General features: G+C 36.8%; 2 protein-coding genes across 9 annotated transcripts in view; one reads left to right on the forward strand and one right to left on the reverse strand.

Moving 5' to 3' along the window:
- The window catches only part of LOC110454288 (coiled-coil domain-containing protein 83-like), a 66,733-nt gene that overhangs the window by 10,289 nt on the left and 35,857 nt on the right, over window positions 1–20,587 (reverse strand). Inside the window, exon 1 of one of the 5 annotated variants that reach the window (XM_021503721.1) lies at window positions 7,944–7,967. The exons of 2 other annotated variants lie outside the window; for them this stretch is intronic. In XM_021503721.1, coding sequence (XP_021359396.1) covers window positions 7,944–7,946 — 3 coding nt within the window. In that variant the 5' untranslated portion in view covers window positions 7,947–7,967. Of the gene's footprint in view, window positions 1–107; window positions 189–7,943; window positions 7,968–20,587 lie in introns of those variants that run through there. 2 more of the 5 variants (XM_021503722.1, XM_021503724.1) reach the window with 2 other exon arrangements.
- Window positions 7,601–20,587, forward strand: part of LOC110454287 — a 34,179-nt gene continuing 21,192 nt past the window's right edge. For 3 of the 4 annotated variants that reach the window (XM_021503715.1, XM_021503717.1, XM_021503719.1), the window contains exons 1-4: window positions 7,601–7,648; window positions 7,770–7,887; window positions 16,991–17,148; window positions 18,024–18,177. In XM_021503715.1, the coding sequence (XP_021359390.1) occupies window positions 7,884–7,887; window positions 16,991–17,148; window positions 18,024–18,177 (316 nt within the window). In that variant the 5' untranslated portion in view covers window positions 7,601–7,648; window positions 7,770–7,883. Of the gene's footprint in view, window positions 7,888–16,990; window positions 17,149–18,023; window positions 18,178–20,587 lie in introns of all 4 variants that reach the window. The other variant, XM_021503716.1, reaches the window with a different exon arrangement.

The raw sequence follows: 20,587 nt of genomic DNA on the forward strand, positions 1-20,587 counted from the left end.
AAAAATCAAATACGACAGCTATTTGAAATAAAACCTAGTAACATAAGTACGGACGTTCTTTTCTCGTTATTAGAATTGAAAGATGTTGCTGGTTTACGAGAAATCACCTTGGTTTTTTATCCACAAATTAAAGAAAGCAGATGCTCGTCCACCATGTTTGTTTTCAGTAGCAACAAGCACTACATTGTAGTTTCGTATTATCTAATTTTCTTATACTGAAACATGTGCAGGGCTAAATTTGAACTCAGCTTGTAAGTACATATTTTAAGTTGTGATTTCGACAAAGAAAATGCGTAATTATTCTTTTAATTTCAAACAAAAGTGACTATTATACGAAAACATTTCAACATGGATCAGTAATTATAAAACCAATATCGGACCGATCGTTCCGTACGGGTTGTCGTAAGAATAGCTCTTCAGAGCTAGTGTTTCACGTTACATATATCTTGTACGGGATTCGATCGTCATCTATGTAAATGCGTGATATACGGTGGATTTTGGAGAGTCTCTGCATATTTCTGCCCAGTTTTGTTTCATGGTGTTAGGTCGTTTCAGTAACAAGTCGTTTCGGTAACAAGACGAAAGTCGTTTTGGGACTTTTTTCGGGTCGTTTCGGGACATATCAAAAGTCGTTTCGGGATTTTTCATTTTTTTATGTTCTGTAAATACAATTGTCTTTTTTCCTTAAACATATTTTAATGTCAACTAAATGTAGACAATCGATTGGATACAAATTATTACAACTTATCATAGACTTCTCCCTTCATACATTTACCATTTCATGATTTTAATGACTCATGAATAAATATATATAATATTCATACAGACACAAATACACAACATAAAAACATCGTTCAAACTATATTGCTGGATTTGATGAATTGATTCACATGTATACAATACTTTCTACCTGTTTCACGTTTTATACCTTCATGAAATTTAATTTCAATATAGCAAAAACAAAATGCTTAAAACATTGTTAGAGTCAATGTTAATTCACTCGTCTCTTAATGTCAATAACAATAACGGAGAATAAAGTGAATTGAAAACATATTATTACAATATCAAACAAGGAATTCCTCTATATAGTTCCTCTATATCTGTATTTAGTAATGAGATTAGTTTCATCAGGTAACAGCATACTGTCAGTCGGGTAAATGTTGGTAGGTATCCCCTCAAGCACTGGCAATCTGTTAAACACTATAATGATCACAAGCACGGGTAGATCATGATACAGGTCATAGACCATACTTGTGTATTTACATGACGTTTTATGATACGAGAGCGAAATGTTATTTATAAGTGAAAATTGTAAATGTCCCGAAACGACTTCGGAACTCCCGAAACGACTTGTTACCGAAACGACTTGTTACCGAAACGACCTGTTACCGAAACGACTAGCATTCGAACTGATCAGTCACGTTAAGGTTTTTTTTAAATAAGACAATTTGGATTAATCGGATTTTTATTTAATAACCAGATATTAAAGAGTCCGCAATTGTTCAGAGTACTCTTTATGCTTTATATCCATGCGAAGGAGCCATTTTTTTCATTGGTAATAAGTGATAATCTATGCAAAATATTACTTATTTTGCTTTCTTTACCTCGAATCAGTGTTGACAGTAGTCTGCGAATGCTTGGTTATCGTCATTCACTTTTAATGACGTCATGATTTAGCGCGTACTATTATTCCGTCTTTGCGCATTGCAGAGTTATCTAGTGAGCAGGTATTGATTGTTACGTCATTTGTTTGTGAGTGTAACGTCATCAATTTTTGAGAAAACGACGTAATTTTCTCATATGTATTTAATTTTTCAGCATTTTCCCCAATGGAATCGGTTAAATTAAAATTAATTCCCCTACTAATCTACTGATCCAAACACTTTTAACGTCTAACATCGCTCTTTACAAATCAATTGCACGTCATTGTAGCAATGAATGGCAGCAAATGATACATTGTATCTCAACGAAGGTGAAATAATATTTGTGTCAATGAAGGTCAGTGTAAATTGTACGTGTCAACAAGAGTCTATGAAGGGCAGTGTAAAAATATACGTGTCAATAAGAGTAAATGAAAGACAGTGTGATAGGTACGTGTCAATAAGAGTAAATGAAAGACAGTGTGATAGGTACGTGTCAATAAGAGTCAATGGAAGGCAGTGTTATATAAACGTGTCAATAACAGTCAATGAAGGTCATTGTTATATGTACGTGTTAATAAGAGTCTATGGAGGTCAGTGTAACATGTACGTGTCAATAAGAGTCAATTAAGGTCGGTGTAACATGTACGTGCCAATAACAGTCAGTGAAAGACAGCGTTATATGTGCGTGTCAATAAGAGTCAATGAAGGTCAGTGTAATATGTGCGTGTCAATAAGAGTCAATGAAGGTCAGTGTAACATGTACGTGTCAATAAGAGTCGATGACGATCAGTGTAACATGTACGTGTCAACAAGAGTCAATGAACGACAGTGTAACATGTACGTGTCAATACGAGTCAATTAAATGACTGTTAGTGTAACATGTACGTGTTAATAAGAGTCTTTGAAGGTCAGTGTAACATGTACGTGTCAATAAGAGTAAATGAGAGACAGTGTAATATGTATATGTGTCAATAAGAGTCAATGGATGGCAGTGTAACATGTACGTGTCAATAAGAGTCAGTGACGGTCAGTGTAACATGTACGTGTCAATAAGAATCAGTAACGGTCAGTGTAAAATGTATACGTGTCAATAAGAGTAAATGGGAGGCAGCGTAACATGTACGTGTTAATAAGAGTCAATGACGATCAGTGTAACATGTACGTGTTAATAAGAGTCAATGAAGGTCAGTGTAATATGTACGTGTCAATACGAGTCAATGGAAGACAGTGTAATATGTAGGTGTCAATAAGAGTCAATGAAGGTCAGCGTGACATGTACGTGTCAACAAGAGTCAATGAACGACAGTGTAACATGTACGTGTCAATACGAGTCAATTAACTGACAACCAGTGTAACATGTACGTGTCAGTACGAGTCAATGAAATGACGGGCAGTGTAACATGGACGTGTCGATAAGAGTCAATGAAAGACAGCTTAACATGTACGTGTTAATAAGTCTATGAAGGTCAGTGTAACATGTACGTGTCAATAAGAGTAAATGAAAGACAGTGTAATATGTATACGTGCCAATAAGAGTTAATGGAAGGCAGTGTAACATGTACGTGTCAATAAGAGTCAGTGACGGTCAGTGTAACATGAAGGTGTCAATAAGAGTCAGTGACGGTCAGTGTAACATGTAGGTGTTAATAAGAGTCAGTGACGGTCAGTGTAACATGTACGTGTCAATAAGAGTCAATGAAGGTCAGTGTAACATGTACGTGTCAATAAGAGTCAATGAAAAACAGTGTCATATGTATACGTGTCAATAAGAGTCGATGGAAGGCAGTGTAAAATGTACGTGTTAATAAGTGCCAATTACGATCAGTGTAACATGTACGTGTCAATACGAGTCAATTAAATGACGATCTGTGTAACATGTATACGTGCCAATAAGAGTCAGTAAGATGAAGGTCAGTGTGACATGTACGTGTCAATAAGAGTCAAAGGAAAACATTGTAATATGTAGGTGTCAATAAGAGTCTATGGAGGTCAGTGTAACATGTACGTGTCAATAAGAGTCAATAAAGGTCGGAGTAACATGTACGTGCCAATAACAGTCAGTGAAAGAAGCGTTATATGTAAGTGTCAATAAGAGTCAATGGAGGTCAGTGTAACATGTACGTGTCAATAAGAGTCAATGAAAAACAGTGTCATATGTATACGTGTCAATAAGAGTCGATGGAAGGCAGTGTAAAATGTACTTGTTAATAAGAGTCAATGACGGTCAGTTTAACATGTACGTGTAAATACGAGTCAATGGCGGTCAGTGTAACATGTAAGTGTCAATAAGAGTCAACGAAGGTCAGTGTAACATGTACGTGTTAATAAGAGTCAATGACGATCAGTGTAGCATTTACGTGTAAATAAAAGTCAATGACGATCAGTGTAACATGTACGTGTTAATAAGAGTCATTGACGATCAGTGTAACATGTATGTGTTAATAAGAGTCAATGACGATCAGTGTAACATGTACGTGTCAATACGAGTCAATGACGATCAGCGTGATATGTACGTGTTAATAACAGTCAATGGAAGACAGTGTAATATGTAGGTGTCAATAAGAGTCAATGAAGGTCAGTGTAACATGTACGTGTTAATAAGAGTCAATGGCGATCAGTGTAAGATGTACGTGTTAATAATAGTCAATGAAGGTCAGTGTAGCATGTACGTGTTGATAAGAGTCAATGACGATCAGTGTAAAAAGTACGTGTTAATAAGAGTCAATGACGATCAGCGTAACATGTACGTGTTAATAAGAGTCTATAAAGGTCAGTGTAATATGTGCGTGTCAATAAGAGTCAATGAAGGTCAGCGTGACATGTACGAGTCAATACGAGTCAATGACGGGCAGTGTAATATGTACGTGTCAATACGAGGCAATGGAAGACAGTGTAATATGTAGGTGTCAATAAGAGTCGATGAAGGTCAGCGTGACATGTACGAGTCAATACGAGTCAATGACGGGCAGTGTAATATGTACGTGTCAATACGAGGCAATGGAAGACAGTGTAATATGTAGGTGTCAATAAGAGTCGATGAAGGTCAGCGTGACATGTACGAGTCAATACGAGTCATTGAAGGTCAGTGTAATATGTACGTGTCAATACGAGGCAATGGAAGACAGTGTAATATGTAGGTGTCAATAAGAGTCGATGAAGGTCAGCGTGACATGTACGAGTCAATACGAGTCATTGAAGGTCAGCGTGACATGTACGTGTTAATAAGAGTCTATAAAGGGCAGTGTAATATGTACGTGTCAATACGAGTCAATGGAAGACAGTGTAACATGTACGTGTCAATAAGAGTCAAGAACGATCAGTGTAACATGTACGTGTTAATAAGAGTCAATGAAGGTCAGTGTAATATGTACGTGTCAATACGAGTCAATGACGGTCAGCGCGACATGTAGTGTCAATACGAGTCAATGACGATCAGCGTAACATGTACGTGTCAATACGAGTCACTGAAGGACAGCGTGACATGTACGTGTTAATAAGAGTCTATAAAGGTCAGTGTAATATGTACGTGTCAATAAGAGTCAATGGAAGACTGTGTAACATGTACGTGTTAATAAGAGTCAATTACGATCAGTGTAACATTTACGTGTTAATAAGAGTCAATGAAGGTCAATGTAACATGTACGTGTCAATACGGGTCAATGAAGGTCAGTGTAATATGTACGTGTCAATACGAGTCAATGGAAGACAGTGTAATATGTAGGTGTCAATAAGAGTCAATGAAGGTCAGCGTGACATGTACGTGTCAATACGAGTCAATGAAGGTCAGTGTAACATGTATACGTGCCAATAAGAGTCAATGAAGGTCAGTGTAACATGTACGTGTCAATAAGAGTCAATGATGATCAGTGTAACATGTACGTGTTAATAAGAGTCAATGACGATCAGTGTAACATGTACGTGTCAATACGAGTCAATGAAGGTCAGTGTAATATGTACGTGTCAATACGAGTCAATGACGGTCAGCGCGACATGTCCGTGTCAATACGAGTCAATGACGATCAGCGTAACATGTACGTGTCAATACGAGTCAATGAAGGTCAGCCTGACATGTACGTGTCAATACGAGTCAGTGAAAGGCAGTGGAGCCTGCTATATGAACCTGCTATATACAGAATTGATAGGAAAACACAAAAGAAAGAAAGGAGAAGAAGGACTCTCCGTATCGTTTCAACGTTTACAAATGTTTTACAATTCACTGTATTATACCGCCATTGTTACTGTGACAGTTGATTATTAAAATTTTCCGTATAATTGAAGTTCGTTTTCACGCAAACGAACGCAAATAATGAGTTAATTGTTAAGGTGGTTTAAATCTCATATCTTATCAGAATACAAAGATTTATATATTATCTAGATCTGACATAAGGAATTGATTTATAAAGTCGGTCGCTGGTTAGAACATAACAGGTACATTACAAAATGTCTGACTATATTGTCCGAGTTAACCTGGTTGATGACCAACATTGTATGTGTGATTACCCTATTGGAGACACCTTCCATTTCTTTTTTAACTGAATAATTATGTTGAACAGAGAATTAAACTTTATCGTGAACTGAATGCAAACATCCCCCTTACATTGATACTCCTTTTTTTTTTTTTTGAGATATAACAATTTCGGAACAAGAAAACAAAATTATATTCATGAATACTCAGCAATATATACAAGACTCGAACAGATTTTAACACCCTCACCCCTCAAAATCGACATCTTTATTAATACATGTATCGTACTAATACTAAAAGATTGACAACACGAGTTGCAACATACAAATATACCATATATATAAATATAATGAAGCCGTGTGTTTGGTCTGTGTGCAGACGGACTAGTTGAAACGGAAATACCAGCAAGAGCGGAGTGAACAGGAGGGAGTTAAAACAGCACGGGAAGTGATGGACATTGATCAGAAGAAAGTTGTGAACAGCGAATAGTATAACTAGTCCGTTCGCAGGGGCGGGTCCAGGTGAGGGCGTAATGGGCGTACCCCCCCCCCCTTTTTTTTAAAAAAAAAAACCCCCAAAATATCGTGATCTGCTAATATTGTATTGAATATGTCAATTTATCATATTCATTAATTAAACACATACTCTGATTTCTTTTTATACTGATTCCCCCATCCGATGGGGGATCCGTAAAATTTCGTTTCTCCGCCGTATTCGACTCTTTCCCTTGTTTTATGTTTACATTTCTAAAATAAAAACAAAATTTTCCTTTTTTCCCGTGCTTATATGTACATGTCTATGCAGTTTTTTCACTGTGTGTTCACAGTTTTGCCTTCAAACTACTTCGTAGTTACAAGTGTGCAAATAAAATTTAGAATTTGAATGCAAATATTAGAACCATACACAGAATAGAATTCGGCATAAAAACGTCAAACCCTGACACTTTAACTATGAAATATACATGCTCCAAGTCAGGTTACATTAGTGCATTCAGGGACAGTATATATACGTCCCTGGTGCATTTCACAATTATTTTATGTTTTTTAGCAAAAAATGGTCCAATTCTTTTTTTCAAAGATATGATTCTACTTTGATTCTCTTTCAAATATCCTAGAAACGCCCCTGGTTCGCATGGAGAAACGTACGTGGTCTGATATATATTTTTCTTGAATTTACTGTCTTGTTGCAGTACTTATAAAGTAATCTTAAAAAATCGGACTCTCGAACCCCCTCTTCCCTTTCTCTCTCTCCTCCCCCTCTCACAATCCCCATCTCTCTTCCTTTATATTTGTGCGCATGCGTGTGGTTCGGTGCGTGAATATTGTTAAAAAAATATTATTGTACAGGGAAATGGCTTGATATTATATTATAGTTGTAAAACTTGTGCCCAATTCCATTGCTATGTAAAAAAGGCAATAAAATATGTTTAAATTAAAAAAAATTGTCCACCACGAACGGAAATACATCTCTGACCAGGAAGGAACAGGTACTTAAAAAAAACAGGAAGTTGGACCAGAACGTCATACAATGATTAAAATAGGTAAGTGAGACTCGCTCGTGATCACATATATTTCGTACTTATCATTTAATGCTATAAAAAATATCAATAAGGTCAAGTATCAAAATATCAAATCTTTGTGAAATATCATTTCCTGAAACAGACTATAGTCGAAGAGTGAAGTTGATCTGACAAGTCACATGACTAGGCGCCATTTTGGAAGTCATTTATAAGAAGATGAGGATTTGACAACTTGGAATCTCAAAGTAGGATCACAATGGGTGAGTATTGGTGAAATACATTACATGTTTGCTTCATGACAATGCCGTGAAAGTACCATTTAAGTGACAACTGTGTCGCCAAGTGTTTATATACCGTTCAGGTATACACGTTTCCTGTGTGGTGACCCGCTGACCTGCCGATGTTGACACAGATTTCATGACACTTCCGTAGAAGTCGGCTAATTATCGGATTACCGGTATATTAATTAAATGAAATAAATAAACAACAGATTGCGGATATATATAATAGAAATAACGGTGGTGCGTTTTATGCAATATTGTCCTTGTATACATGTGACATAATATTACAACGAACATGACTCATACGGAAAGGCTCCCGAAACATTTTTTGGGCTGTGAGACTTTCATGTTTTGACAGGAAGTTGTTTTGGATACCTTTCTGAAATAGTTCAGACATTAAATGATAAAATGATTAAATAATTACTTAATATGACATAGAAACAGAGCCGTAAGTTTACCAGCCTCGTACGAGACGCTACTCGCATAGAACACATCATCTGACAGGTGACATCCCAATGATGGATGGAAGGGTGTGTGTATTCCGATGTGTATTTCCGAAAATGGGTATCTGTATTGATAACTAGTTCCTTAACTAACTCTCTCAACCGTAATAGTTATATTAGTTGTTTCTTAGTGTTTGAATTATGAAGTTTCTAAGCTAAGCTGTGTTTTCACTTTTAAGAAGTGACTGAAAATGACATTAAGGAAATTGTAGAACTTTCAAGGAAACATCTGTCCGGCAAAATCATTTTTGGAGAGTTGTTGCTGATTCATCCTTGAATTTTGAAGATCCCAAAGATCAAGGGGTTAAAAAAGCCAACTTGATGCTTCCATCATCAGAAAGATATTTCAGTTCTTGGATATTACATGTACATTTCTGCCTCTACTCAGAGACGTATATATTACAGAGATTGGCAACTCGTGCAGATCTCGTAAAACCACAAATGATTATATTGTTCAGGCAGTGGAAATAAGATACGCCAAGAGACTTGGGTTGTGGCTGCGCAATCACGTGGAACCAGGTCTCTATGTGTTTGTTTTGACAGCTAAAAGCACATGTCGAAGCAGAATGATCCTGGTGACGATAGTCTGGTCAGTGTGTTACCTGTGAGAATTTGATTGTGTATTCGTTAGTTCGTGTCAACTTGTCACATATCCTAGACATATATGGCTCATATTAAGAAGCTGGTTAGAAATATTATGTCAAAATAACTATCTGAAGATGTTTTTGAAATTAAATGATGAATTAGAAAGGAGTTCATGCTTTAATGTGTCATGAAAGAAAAAAAACTCACACATCAAAGCCACCGTTTTAACTTGTTAACCTGTATTTTCAGAGCTAAATGATCAAACTTTGGAAGTATTGTAACAACTTCATTTTAAAAACCTGGTTAAAATATTATCAAAAATTGGTTCCTGTTCTGCTGAAGCCAGAATCATTACCGATATGTAAACACAGCCACGATCTTACTGTGCAACCTTTCGATGTTTGTTGTTTTCAAAACTTAATTATTCAAGTTTACATTCAATGGAGCACTCACAAATGGCATGGAAATCTCAGCTAGCTACAGGTTTAATATTATGTTGATTTTCTATGTTTTCTCACAGCATAATTATTTTTTGAAAAGGACAGGATTATTGAATGCAGCAAACCGTATATCCAATACGGTGAAGCATAACTAGCGATATGACCTCCTGTTACCGTGACCAATGGTAAGGTCAGGTCAAGTTGCCAATCTTTATAATATATACGTCTCTGCTCTACTGTACAAGTGTTCTATACACTATATGTAAGAAACGCAGGATATTGTAACATCACAGGAACTCGTCTAATCTGTCAATACACCCAAAATATTTTATCAAGGTTGCTAACTCTGTTCCTAAAAGCATGTGATTTTGTCGTAATTGTTCATAAAATCGATCACTGCAGGGGCAGTCTAGATTGACAGGAAAATGTTTTCCTTTAAAAATTTGATGTATATTTTACCATATTATTTTTCAGTAGACTTCATGAAACATGGAAAAATTATCGAATTTCAGTTTGTTGATCACTGTCACCGGGATGACTTGATAAATACTTATAGCTAGTAGGCAGCTCCCAGCACATGGCATGTACGCTATTCAATGTCAGTACAGTGTTTTTGCAATAGAAATCAAACCGACTTGTGTCATAGACAGATAGTTCATGTCCTTACATTATCATGTCGGACACCCAAGTCCATTTTTCAAGCTGGTCTGACTGAGGATTGGAAATCTGAACAGTGATCTGCCATTTTCTGTAACTATCTTGTGACCTCAATGCTGATTGGCTTTTAAATCTAATATTCAAACTCGGAGTGAACTGTACCTTACTCAGCTACGGCAGGGGTTTTGCCAGGTGTTTACAGGGGTCCAGTACAGGGGTTTTGCCAGGTGTTTACAGGGGTCCAGTACAGGGGTTTTGCCAGGTGTTTACAGGGGTCCAGTACAGGGGTTTTGCCAGGTGTTTACAGGGGTCCAGTACAGGGGTTTTGCCAGGTGTTTACAGGGGTCCAGTACAGGGGTTTTGCCAGGTGTTTACAGGGGTCCAGTACAGGGGTTTTGCCAGGTGTTTACAGGGGTCCAGTACAGGGGTTTTGCCAGGTGTTTACAGGGGTCCAGTACAGGGGTTTTGCCAGGTGTTTACAGGGGTCCAGTACAGGGGTTTTGCCAGGTGTTTACAGGGGTCCAGTACAGGGGTTTTGCCAGGTGTTTACAGGGGTCCAGTACAGGGGTTTTGCCAGGTGTTTACAGGGGTCCAGTACAGGGGTTTTGCCAGGTGTTTACAGGGGTCCAGTACAGGGGTTTTGCCAGGTGTTTACAGGGGTCCAGTACAGGGGTTTTGCCAGGTGTTTACAGGGGTCCAGTACAGGGGTTTTGCCAGGTGTTTACAGGGGTCCAGTACAGGGGTTTTGCCAGGTGTTTACAGGGGTCCAGTACAGGGGTTTTGCCAGGTGTTTACAGGGGTCCAGTACAGGGGTTTTGCCAGGTGTTTACAGGGGTCCAGTACAGGGACTCATTCCCAATTGAAAAATCACCCTGCATTTCCCATTTTCAGTCTTTATTTTCCCAATTACATTAAAAAGCATGTTTATACAAGTTTCCAGTTATTATATGTGCATCGTCTATTGCTATAGCTTGACAGGCACCATCAAATTCATCTAAGGATGAAGATACTGAAGAAGATATAAAACCTGGAAGAAGATTGTAAATAATATGTAATGCATAACAAAAGTTTTAATAAAAGAGTTATTGGGTAAGGAAAAGGGGTAGCTTATATTTATCAAAATAATGAGTACTCCGAGTCTGACTTCTGTATACATGTGGAAGTTGTTTTAAAATAATTTAACAGTAAACTTTTTCATGGGAGTTATTTCAACTATTTTAGTAATACATGTAATTAAACTATAATATCAAGCTACTATGGTACCAATATACTTTGTAAGTAAGTATTAATAAAATAAACAACAAATATTTTTTTAACAGTCCCTAAATTGAATGAGTTGTTAAATCAATTTAGGTGACCTTAGATGAAATCCAAATCACATTTCTGCCTGCTTGGTCAAATTCTCAGAGGCCATGGTACAGCGTATTGTAGTGTGTATGTTATTATAGCTATAGGCATCAGACCTGTTGTATATATTGCATCAATCCGGGGCATAGCTTCTATACTCTTTCATCTGGAGTAACCAGATTTGGTGTACAAGAACATCGGAGTACAATAAGTAGGTCACTATATCCTTACTGTGACCTATATACTTTCTGACATAAGTGTACTGTTTGTTAAATATAGAAATCATTACCGGTGGGGGACTATGGATTGTCTTGCAATACTCTGCCGTTGTTGTAAAAAGAGTTGTGTGAATGGACGAGTCAGATAATATTGAAATGTCATGCTTCTCAGTTTTGTTAAATGAATTCATGGCAACACATCGCCATGAATGGTTTAAATAGTGTTTAATAAGCATACCCTTGCAGTTCAGTGGCAGATCCAGAGACCTATCTGAGGGGGTTTCCAAATTTCCTGAGGGGATTTCCATGTGGGGAAAAATTGAGGAAATTGGTGAAAATACATGATTTTTAAAGAAAATTCTCAGGGTGGGGGTGGGGGGTTCCTGAAGCCCAAAAAAACCTCTGGATCCGCCACTGCAGTTTATTATGATATAAGTAGCTGGGGAATGGGATCTCAGTTTATCTTTTTGTAATATATATCTGCAGTGTGTATTATATCTGCAGGGTATTTATAATAATTTTTGCAGTAACCATTAAGGAAGCAGGAAGCCTGTAAGTACATGTGTTAAGTGATCATTTATCAAAGTTCTTATTATTTTGTGTAAATACTACCAACTTACCAAGTATAGGAAAATATACTTAGATTGTTTGGTTTCAATCCGGAAATGCTTTCACAGCTATGGTTTATTTTTGTCTGTGTTTTAAAAGGTCCAATACAAACAGTTGAGTGAGTGAGCCATCTATGTTGATGTGATGCTTGATTCTGAATGATGTTCAATTAACATTTATCCAGTTAACATTTTGGTTGTGTAAATGTTGTATATGTATGTGTTGTTTGCCCATAAATACATGTATGTCAGCTGGATACCTTGACCGGACATTCAGTTTTTTAAAGTTGGGGGTAATGTAACGTGTCAACCTGTATAATATTGGTGACCTCAGCTCATCCACTGCTGTCTCGACCCCGTATAATAGTGGTGACCTCAGCTCATCCACTGCTGTCTCGACCCCGTATAATAGTGGTGACCTCAGCTCATCCACTGTTGTCTCGACCCCGTATAATGGTGGTGACCTCAGCTCATCCACTGTTGTCTCGACCCCGTATAAAAGTGGTGACCTCAGCTTACTGCATACTTCCCACCTCTCACAATGGAAAAGTGTGGGCAATAAATCACTTGCTACCACAGCCCACTGCACACATAATCCCCTTTCAAGGCCAATCATGATTACATGACCATGAAAGGGGGTGTGCCCAGTGGACTGTGGCCACAAATGCTGTAAGAAAGGGGAGATAATCAATCAGTGAGTAACGATGAAGTCAATACAGTAGAGGATAAACTTAGTTGACACATTTCAAATAAGGGGAAAAAATGAAAGTTAAAAATGGTAATTTCATGATTGAAAAACACAAACAGATTTCCTTATCACGTGAGAGGATAAGCATTTCCCGGAAAAGTTTATAATCTTAAGGAGCTGTTCCTTTATACAAAATTGCACATTCAAATATACCATTCATTGAAAGAACTGGAATTCCTTAGGGATTGATAAACCCTTACATTGTATATATGAAAATGGTTTCAATATCCTGTACCTTTGCCACATCTTGAAAATTAAACTGAAAATGTAGTCAGAAATTCAACATTGTTTCCCGTATTTTGAACAGACACTCCTTACCTTCCCTGACACTGGACCTGGATAGTAATCCAAAAACACTTGTATCCATTATGAAGGATACACTCAGACTGGGCTATTGAGAATCTTACCTGGTTATGATTAGTACTCACTCACATAGGTACATGTAAATTATCTGCAGTGTAGGGTAGGTAAAAAGATTGTCCAGGTGAACATTTTTTACTCAACTTTTCTGTTTTGTTCGAGTTGGGAAGCATGCAGTAAGCCAGTTATTGCATGATTTCTCGTCACTCGGGACTTATTACACCCTCGCTTCGCTTGGGTGTAATAAATCCCTTGTTACTCAAAAAACCATGCAATAACCTTTACTTATCCACTGCTGTCTCGACCCTAAAGTTGATTTGTTTACATATCACTGTTTGCCTGTGTGACCGGGTTTTCACTGCATGAATAACATCAGTGTCTATTTCATAGTGTTTGTAAAGGGGCTATTTACCCAAATGACAACCTGAAAATCAAGTCGATACTGAAAGTATACATCTCCTAACGAAAGTTTACGTAGTTGATAAAGACATAACTTGAAGCTAATGTCCAGTGTGGTCAGTTTCATCTTTTGAGAAAGCCGGTGATAAAAATAGCTGCGACCGAAATAACGCAATATGCAGGCCTTTAGTGACGAGTTAACATGTACAGCACTAAGCTGTCGACCTGCAACAATGTCATTATATGCGGACTTGAGTTCACACATTCTTGTATTTACACAATACATTGCAAGTAAGAAACATAAGTATCATAATATATACCTCTAAGATATTTCTGTTCATATTTGGATTTGAATAAAAACGAACAAGCTCAATTAGAGCATGCATGCACTAAGAGGGTGCCGCAGGGAGAATTTCAAACCGCAGAAAGTACAATATCAATAGGCTTAAACATGAAATAGTTGATGTTTTTGAAATGCTCTTGGAAGATGATTTTGATTCAGAATTCGAATAGATGCATGTAGCTTGTATTCAGAGAGGCTAGGTGCATAAAGCGAGACATTACCTTCTCTCATTGGCTGGAAAGGCATTTTTGTTAGCTAGAAATCACTGACAGCTGCTGCTAAAACATACGGCTGTACAGTTAAGAATTTCTCCTTTACTGATTAAAAACGCCAAGAAAACATTGCATCTTGTCAATTTCTCGACATGAATTGTTCATAAGGAATATCAAACTTTATATAATCAGAATTTACTTCACTAAATTGTCCCTTTAAATGATGATTGGTCAAATTACAACTATAGAACATTGTAGAAATAACATATAACTTTTCTATAAATTTTGTGTTTATTAAGCCTCTCATCAGCATCTGATCAAATATTTGTCGACACCGCCGTTTTGGAAGCTGACTACTTTAATTCTTCAACTTTTAGCCTTGTACTAATTAAGCAACTGTAGTTGAATGACATTAACTCAATCCTATATGTAAAAGTGTTTGCTAACATATTTTGGCCACAGTTTATGTCTTTTCGTGACATTGAGGAGGTTTGATCGGTTGGAGACACCTCTCAGAGACTTCTCAAGAGTTTCTATAACTCTAACCAGCGTCTGACGTCACTACAGCACGGAATCCCATAAATTCTGTTTATTTTTAATCCTTAGCTTTAGCGGCATTAAGTAAGAGATACCAAACATGTATTTTTTATCCTCTGTACAAAAATTTGAGCACGAAGCACTTATTGTTTGAGTGAACATTATGAGAGACAATGTGTGATCAGGTTTATTATTATTACATGCAATCTTATGGGGAATAGAGTGTCTCCGGACCTCTCCCAACTAATGATCACCAGACCTCTCCTGAGTAGTAATATTTTGAAGGTTGTATCTGACCTTTTTCTTAGTTCACACTGTCTTAATTTGCTGGCACACAGTCGCCTCTGGAAGTTGAAATTTACATATAGGTATCTCTCTTACTCTAAATCTGTAGCTATAAGGCTTACTGCTCACATCCTTATCAGATATCAGGGGAAATCCCAGTATTTGGCTATTTATAGCAGAGTTGGTCATTTTATAACAAATTATCTCCTAGTTAAAGGTTTCCTAGGCTACGTAGATGTATCGGATTATAATTAATGCAGCTTATAGTAATTAGCTCTGGTGATTTGTTGGGTATTTTACACTGTCAGTTAGTTTTGTCTATTATATTATTTCTTCAGAGTGGTTGTGTCTACAATAACATATGCATTGTTATTGTCTGGTGCAAGGACCTGTGTTGATGCCTTTTTAGTACTATCTTATATACTCATCTGTATTCTGTAAATATACCTTGCTAATCTATTTATTCATTTAAAATTAATTATATTTGTACCTGTCTTTTGAGGTCTTAGTTGATATTTCTAGTTTTCACAGAGGATAAATTAGATTACTTGACTATTTCTGACCATTGTCCTTGGCTGTGACATGTAGAAGAGATAAAACCTATCCAGCTGTCATAATCCAGGAATTAGCACATGTACACTAGATTGGTGAAACAAGAACCCCCATACTTTATTGACTGTGGCCGGTGAAACATGGCATTGGACACTCGTTACAGTATACTAATTCAAGAACAAAACATGTGACTGAAATAATTACCTAATATTGACTCACATACTGGAGAATTGTGCATGATTTGTTTTCCAACATTTAACCCACCTCCACAGATGTTCTACAGTTACTAGCATCCAAGATACACATACAAAAAATTGTATTGTGTCGGGCAAAATGGTGAGGTTTGTGAAATTATCACATGTGAATATTTCATTTCTAATCGTTATAGTCACTGTAATATAACAAATCTGTATCTATATTGCCTCAGGGTAAATGATAAGATAACCCGCTGGACTAGTTGAATTGTGCAGTCCTGTCAACCATCCTAATCAGCCCTTTACCATTTTTTCCAACATCAACATATATATATGCATGTTATTTATTTACTGAACTATATATATATAAAAAGTCATATAATTATTATGGGTTAGGGGTTTTATCACAATGATCATCTAAAATTTAATTTCATTGGCCCAGATTGTTGTTCCCTTCAAAATTAACTAAGACCACTAAGGCCAGGAAAAATCATTAGATTAATGCAGGGTATGGATAACTGGTGACATAATTTTAATTGCTTATTGGAAAGTTAATGTCTATGTAAGTGGAATTCACAATGTACATACTCATCATTTTGGACAATAAACATTTTTTGTCTGTGAATGTGTGTCTTGCCCCACCATCCCAGCATCGCAATTGTTATAACAATGCATTAAATTGAAACACATAAATTCCCGAAAATATTTCTATAGGTTATCTTTCAAATGTTTAAAGGTGAAATCAGAAAAAATGGATAAAGTTTTCCCCCTCTATAAGGAAAGTGGTAAAATGAGGACATTCAAATGATATGGTTGTTCTGATGACATATTACATGTCACCAAGTTAAGGTTAGAAATTAAATTCAACTTAAGTGAAATATTCTGCCATGTTGTCCCCACTCCTTTTGATTTTATTATTATTATCATGCTAATTAAGGTATCATGCTTCGAAGTTCACATACAAAATGCTTGGATATTTTAAGGGCTAGTACTGTTAGAATTGGTAGAATTCTTTGAAATATAAATGTGTACGCTCCTGAGTGATGTCTGTTAATGCTGGACACTTGTGATAGTGGATGTACTCTCTATTACAGTGGAAGTGGAAGTGACATTTGAGTATGTAGCAGAACAGGAAGATGAGCTCACCATTAAAGTTGGAGACATCCTCAAAAATGTCACTATGTCTGAGGGAGGCTGGTGGGAAGGGGAACTCAGCGGCAAAGTGGGCATGTTCCCAGACAACTTTGTCAAGGTAAAATTGAATTGTCCAAAGGCTAGAAAGAGAGAACAGAATCTAACAGGTAAATCAAGATTATGTAACATTGCAGCACCAAAATTGTCCATGGAAAATAATTGATTTTTTATGACAGGGCTAATACATTTGAAATTGATTTGTTTTGCTAGTTTATTAATTGTTAGAAAGACAGTTTTAGCAATGCTTGTTTGAAATTAGCCAAGAAAAGGATATGGGTATAAATGCAGGTAGGGAAAGCAAAAATATGTTAACCATGACTGTGGGAAATACACATATAAAGTACTAGTGCCGGATGATCAGTTTAAAATCATAACAAATAATTGGTTTATACCGGTAATCTGAAGTAGTGGTTCGGTCGTAATTGATTGTATAATCAGTTATTTTATTGGACTGTATACCAAAATAAAGTAACAACACTATTGTTACATCAATAGACAGAGTTGTTTACATGAGGGTTCCGCCTTGTATAATGAATGATTGACCGTGATTTGTATTGTCATAAATAATAATATTTAGAATATAATTATATTTCCTGAGTGTAACTAATGTAGACCCCCCTGCAGAATGAGGATGTGGTTGGTGTGGTTCTTATAATCTTTTTGCTTATATTAAAATAAGGGAGTATGTTGAAGAAAGCAAAAATCTGCTGCCCCCCCAATGCAACATTTGGCACATGGGACCTAGCTAGGGACCTATATATTTTCTTTTCCATAAACATCTCTAGCTAGGCATCCAGTCTTCATTTACATGAACGTTCTGTTGTAAGGCTGTTAAACCCTGAACAAAACCAATTCATGTGATAAATTCTATATATTCTTATACATGGTGATAAATGGGTTGCCGTTTGATATCCTCAGAATGTATTTGTACAGGTAATAGAAAAACCAAAGCCTGCCAAGGTAAAGGAAGACCCACCACTAGCTGCTAGGAAAGAGATCAACAAACACAGAGGGGCATCAGTCCGTGAGCTCGCCAGTAAGATAAAAGATGATGTACATGTAGGAATGGGAGCTCCCAAAAAGAAAGGTAAATACAAGTAAAGAGTTTAACTGGTTTTATTTATTGTATCTTCCAGGGAATGTTTCATTATATCAGTTTGTTGTTTAATGTCATTTATTATATTGTACCAGAGAAGAACATGTAGCACTAGGTTTATGGTTTGTTGTATAGGGGAATGTTTCTGTTACAACAAATTGTAAACCTGCTAAAACATTCCCTGGTACAACAGATTGTAAACCTGCTAAAACATTCCCTGGTACAACAGATTGTAAACCTGTTAAAACATTCCCTGGTACAACAGATTGTAAACCTGTTAAAACATTCCCTGGTACAACAGATTGTAAACCTGTTAAAACATTCCCTGGTACAACAGATTGTAAACCTGTTAAAACATTCCCTGGTACAACAGATTGTAAACCTGTTAAAACATTCCCTGGTACAACAGATTGTAAACCTGTTAAAACATTCCCTGGTACAACAGATTGTAAACCTGTTAAAACATTCCCTGGTACAACAGATTGTAAACCTGTTAAAACATTCCCTGGTACAACAGATTGTAAACCTGCTAAAACATTCCCTGGTACAACAGATTGTAAACCTGTTAAAACATTCCCTGGTACAACAGATTGTTAACCTGTTAAAACATTCCCTGGTACAACAGATTGTAAACCTGCTAAAACATTCCCTGGTACAACAGATTGTAAACCTGCTAAAACATTCCCTGGTACAACAGATTGTAAACCTGCTAAAACATTCCCTGGTACAACAGATTGTAAACCTGCTAAAACATTCCCTGGTACAACAGATTGTAAACCTGCTAAAACATTCCCTGGTACAACAGATTGTAAACCTGCTAAAACATTCCCTGGTACAACAGATTGTAAACATGCTAAAACATTCCCTGGTACAACAGAATGTAAACCTGCTAAAACATTCCCTGGTACAACAGATTGTAAACCTGTTAAAACATTCCCTGGTACAACAAATTGTTAACCTGTTAAAACATTCCCTGGTACAACAGATTGTAAACCTGCTAAAACATTCTCTGGTGCAACAGAATGCAAAGCTGCTAAAGTATTCCCTGGTACAACAGATTGTAAACCTGCTGAAACATTCCCTGGTACAACAGATTAACAATTTGTTGTATCAGGGAATGTTTTAACAGGCTTACAATCTGTTGTACATGGGAATGTTTTAACAGATTGTAAACCGGCTAAAACATTCTCTGGTGCAACAGAATGTAAAGCTGCTAAAACATTCCCTGTTACAACAGAATGTAAACCTTCTAAAACATTCCCTGTTACAACAGATTGTAAGCCTGTTAAAACATTCCCTGATACAACAAATTGTTAACCTGTTAAAACATTCCCTGGGACAACAGAAGGTAAACCTGCTAAAACATTCCCTGGTACAACAGATTGTAAACCTGCCAAAACATTCCCTTGTACAACAGATTGTAAACATGCTGAAACATTCCCTGGTGCAACAGAATGTAAAGCTGCTAAAGTATTCCCTGGTACAAACGAATGTAAACCTGTTAAAACATTCCCTGGTACAACAGATTGTAAACATGCTGAAACTTTCCCTGGTGCAACAGAATGTAAAGCTGCTAAAGTATTCCCTGGTACAACAGAATGTAAACCTGCTAAAACATTCCCTAGTACAAAAGATTGTAAACATGCTGAAACATTCTCTGGTACAACAGATTGTAAACCTGCCAAAACATTCCCTTGTACAACAGATTGTAAACATGCTGAAACTTTCCCTGGTGCAACAGAATGTAAAGCTGCTAAAGTATTCCCTGGTACAACCGAATGTAAACCTGTTAAAACATTCCCTGGTACAACAGATTGTAAACCGGCTAAAACATTTTCTGGTATCACCGAATGTAAACCTGCTAAAACATTCCCTGGTACAACAGAATGTAAACCTGCTAAAACATTCCCTGGTACAATAGATTGTAAACCGGCTAAAACATTTTCTGGTATCACCGAATGTAAACCTGCTAACACATTCCCTGGTACAACAGATTGTAAACCTGCTAAAACATTCCCTGGTACAACAGATTGTAAACCGGCTAAAACATTTTCTGGTATCACCGAATGTAAACCTGCTAAAACATTCCCTGGTACAACAGATTGTAAACCTGTTAAAACATTCCCTGGTACAACTGAATGTAAACCTGCAAAAACATTCCCTGGTACAACAGATTGTAAACCTGCTAAAACATTCCCTGGTACAACAGAATGTAAACCTGCTAAAACATTCCCTGGTACAACAGAATGTAAACCTGCTAAAACATTCCCTTGTACAACAGAATGTAAGCCTGCTAAAACATTCCCTGGTACAACAGATTGTAAACATGCTGAAACATTCCCTGGTGCAACAGAAAGTAAAGCTGCTAAAGTATTCCCTGGTACAACCGAATGTAAACCTG

The sequence above is a fragment of the Mizuhopecten yessoensis genome, unplaced genomic scaffold (assembly GCF_002113885.1).
Source record: "Mizuhopecten yessoensis strain PY_sf001 unplaced genomic scaffold, ASM211388v2 scaffold7763, whole genome shotgun sequence".
Classification (NCBI taxonomy): Eukaryota; Metazoa; Mollusca; class Bivalvia; order Pectinida; family Pectinidae; genus Mizuhopecten; species Mizuhopecten yessoensis.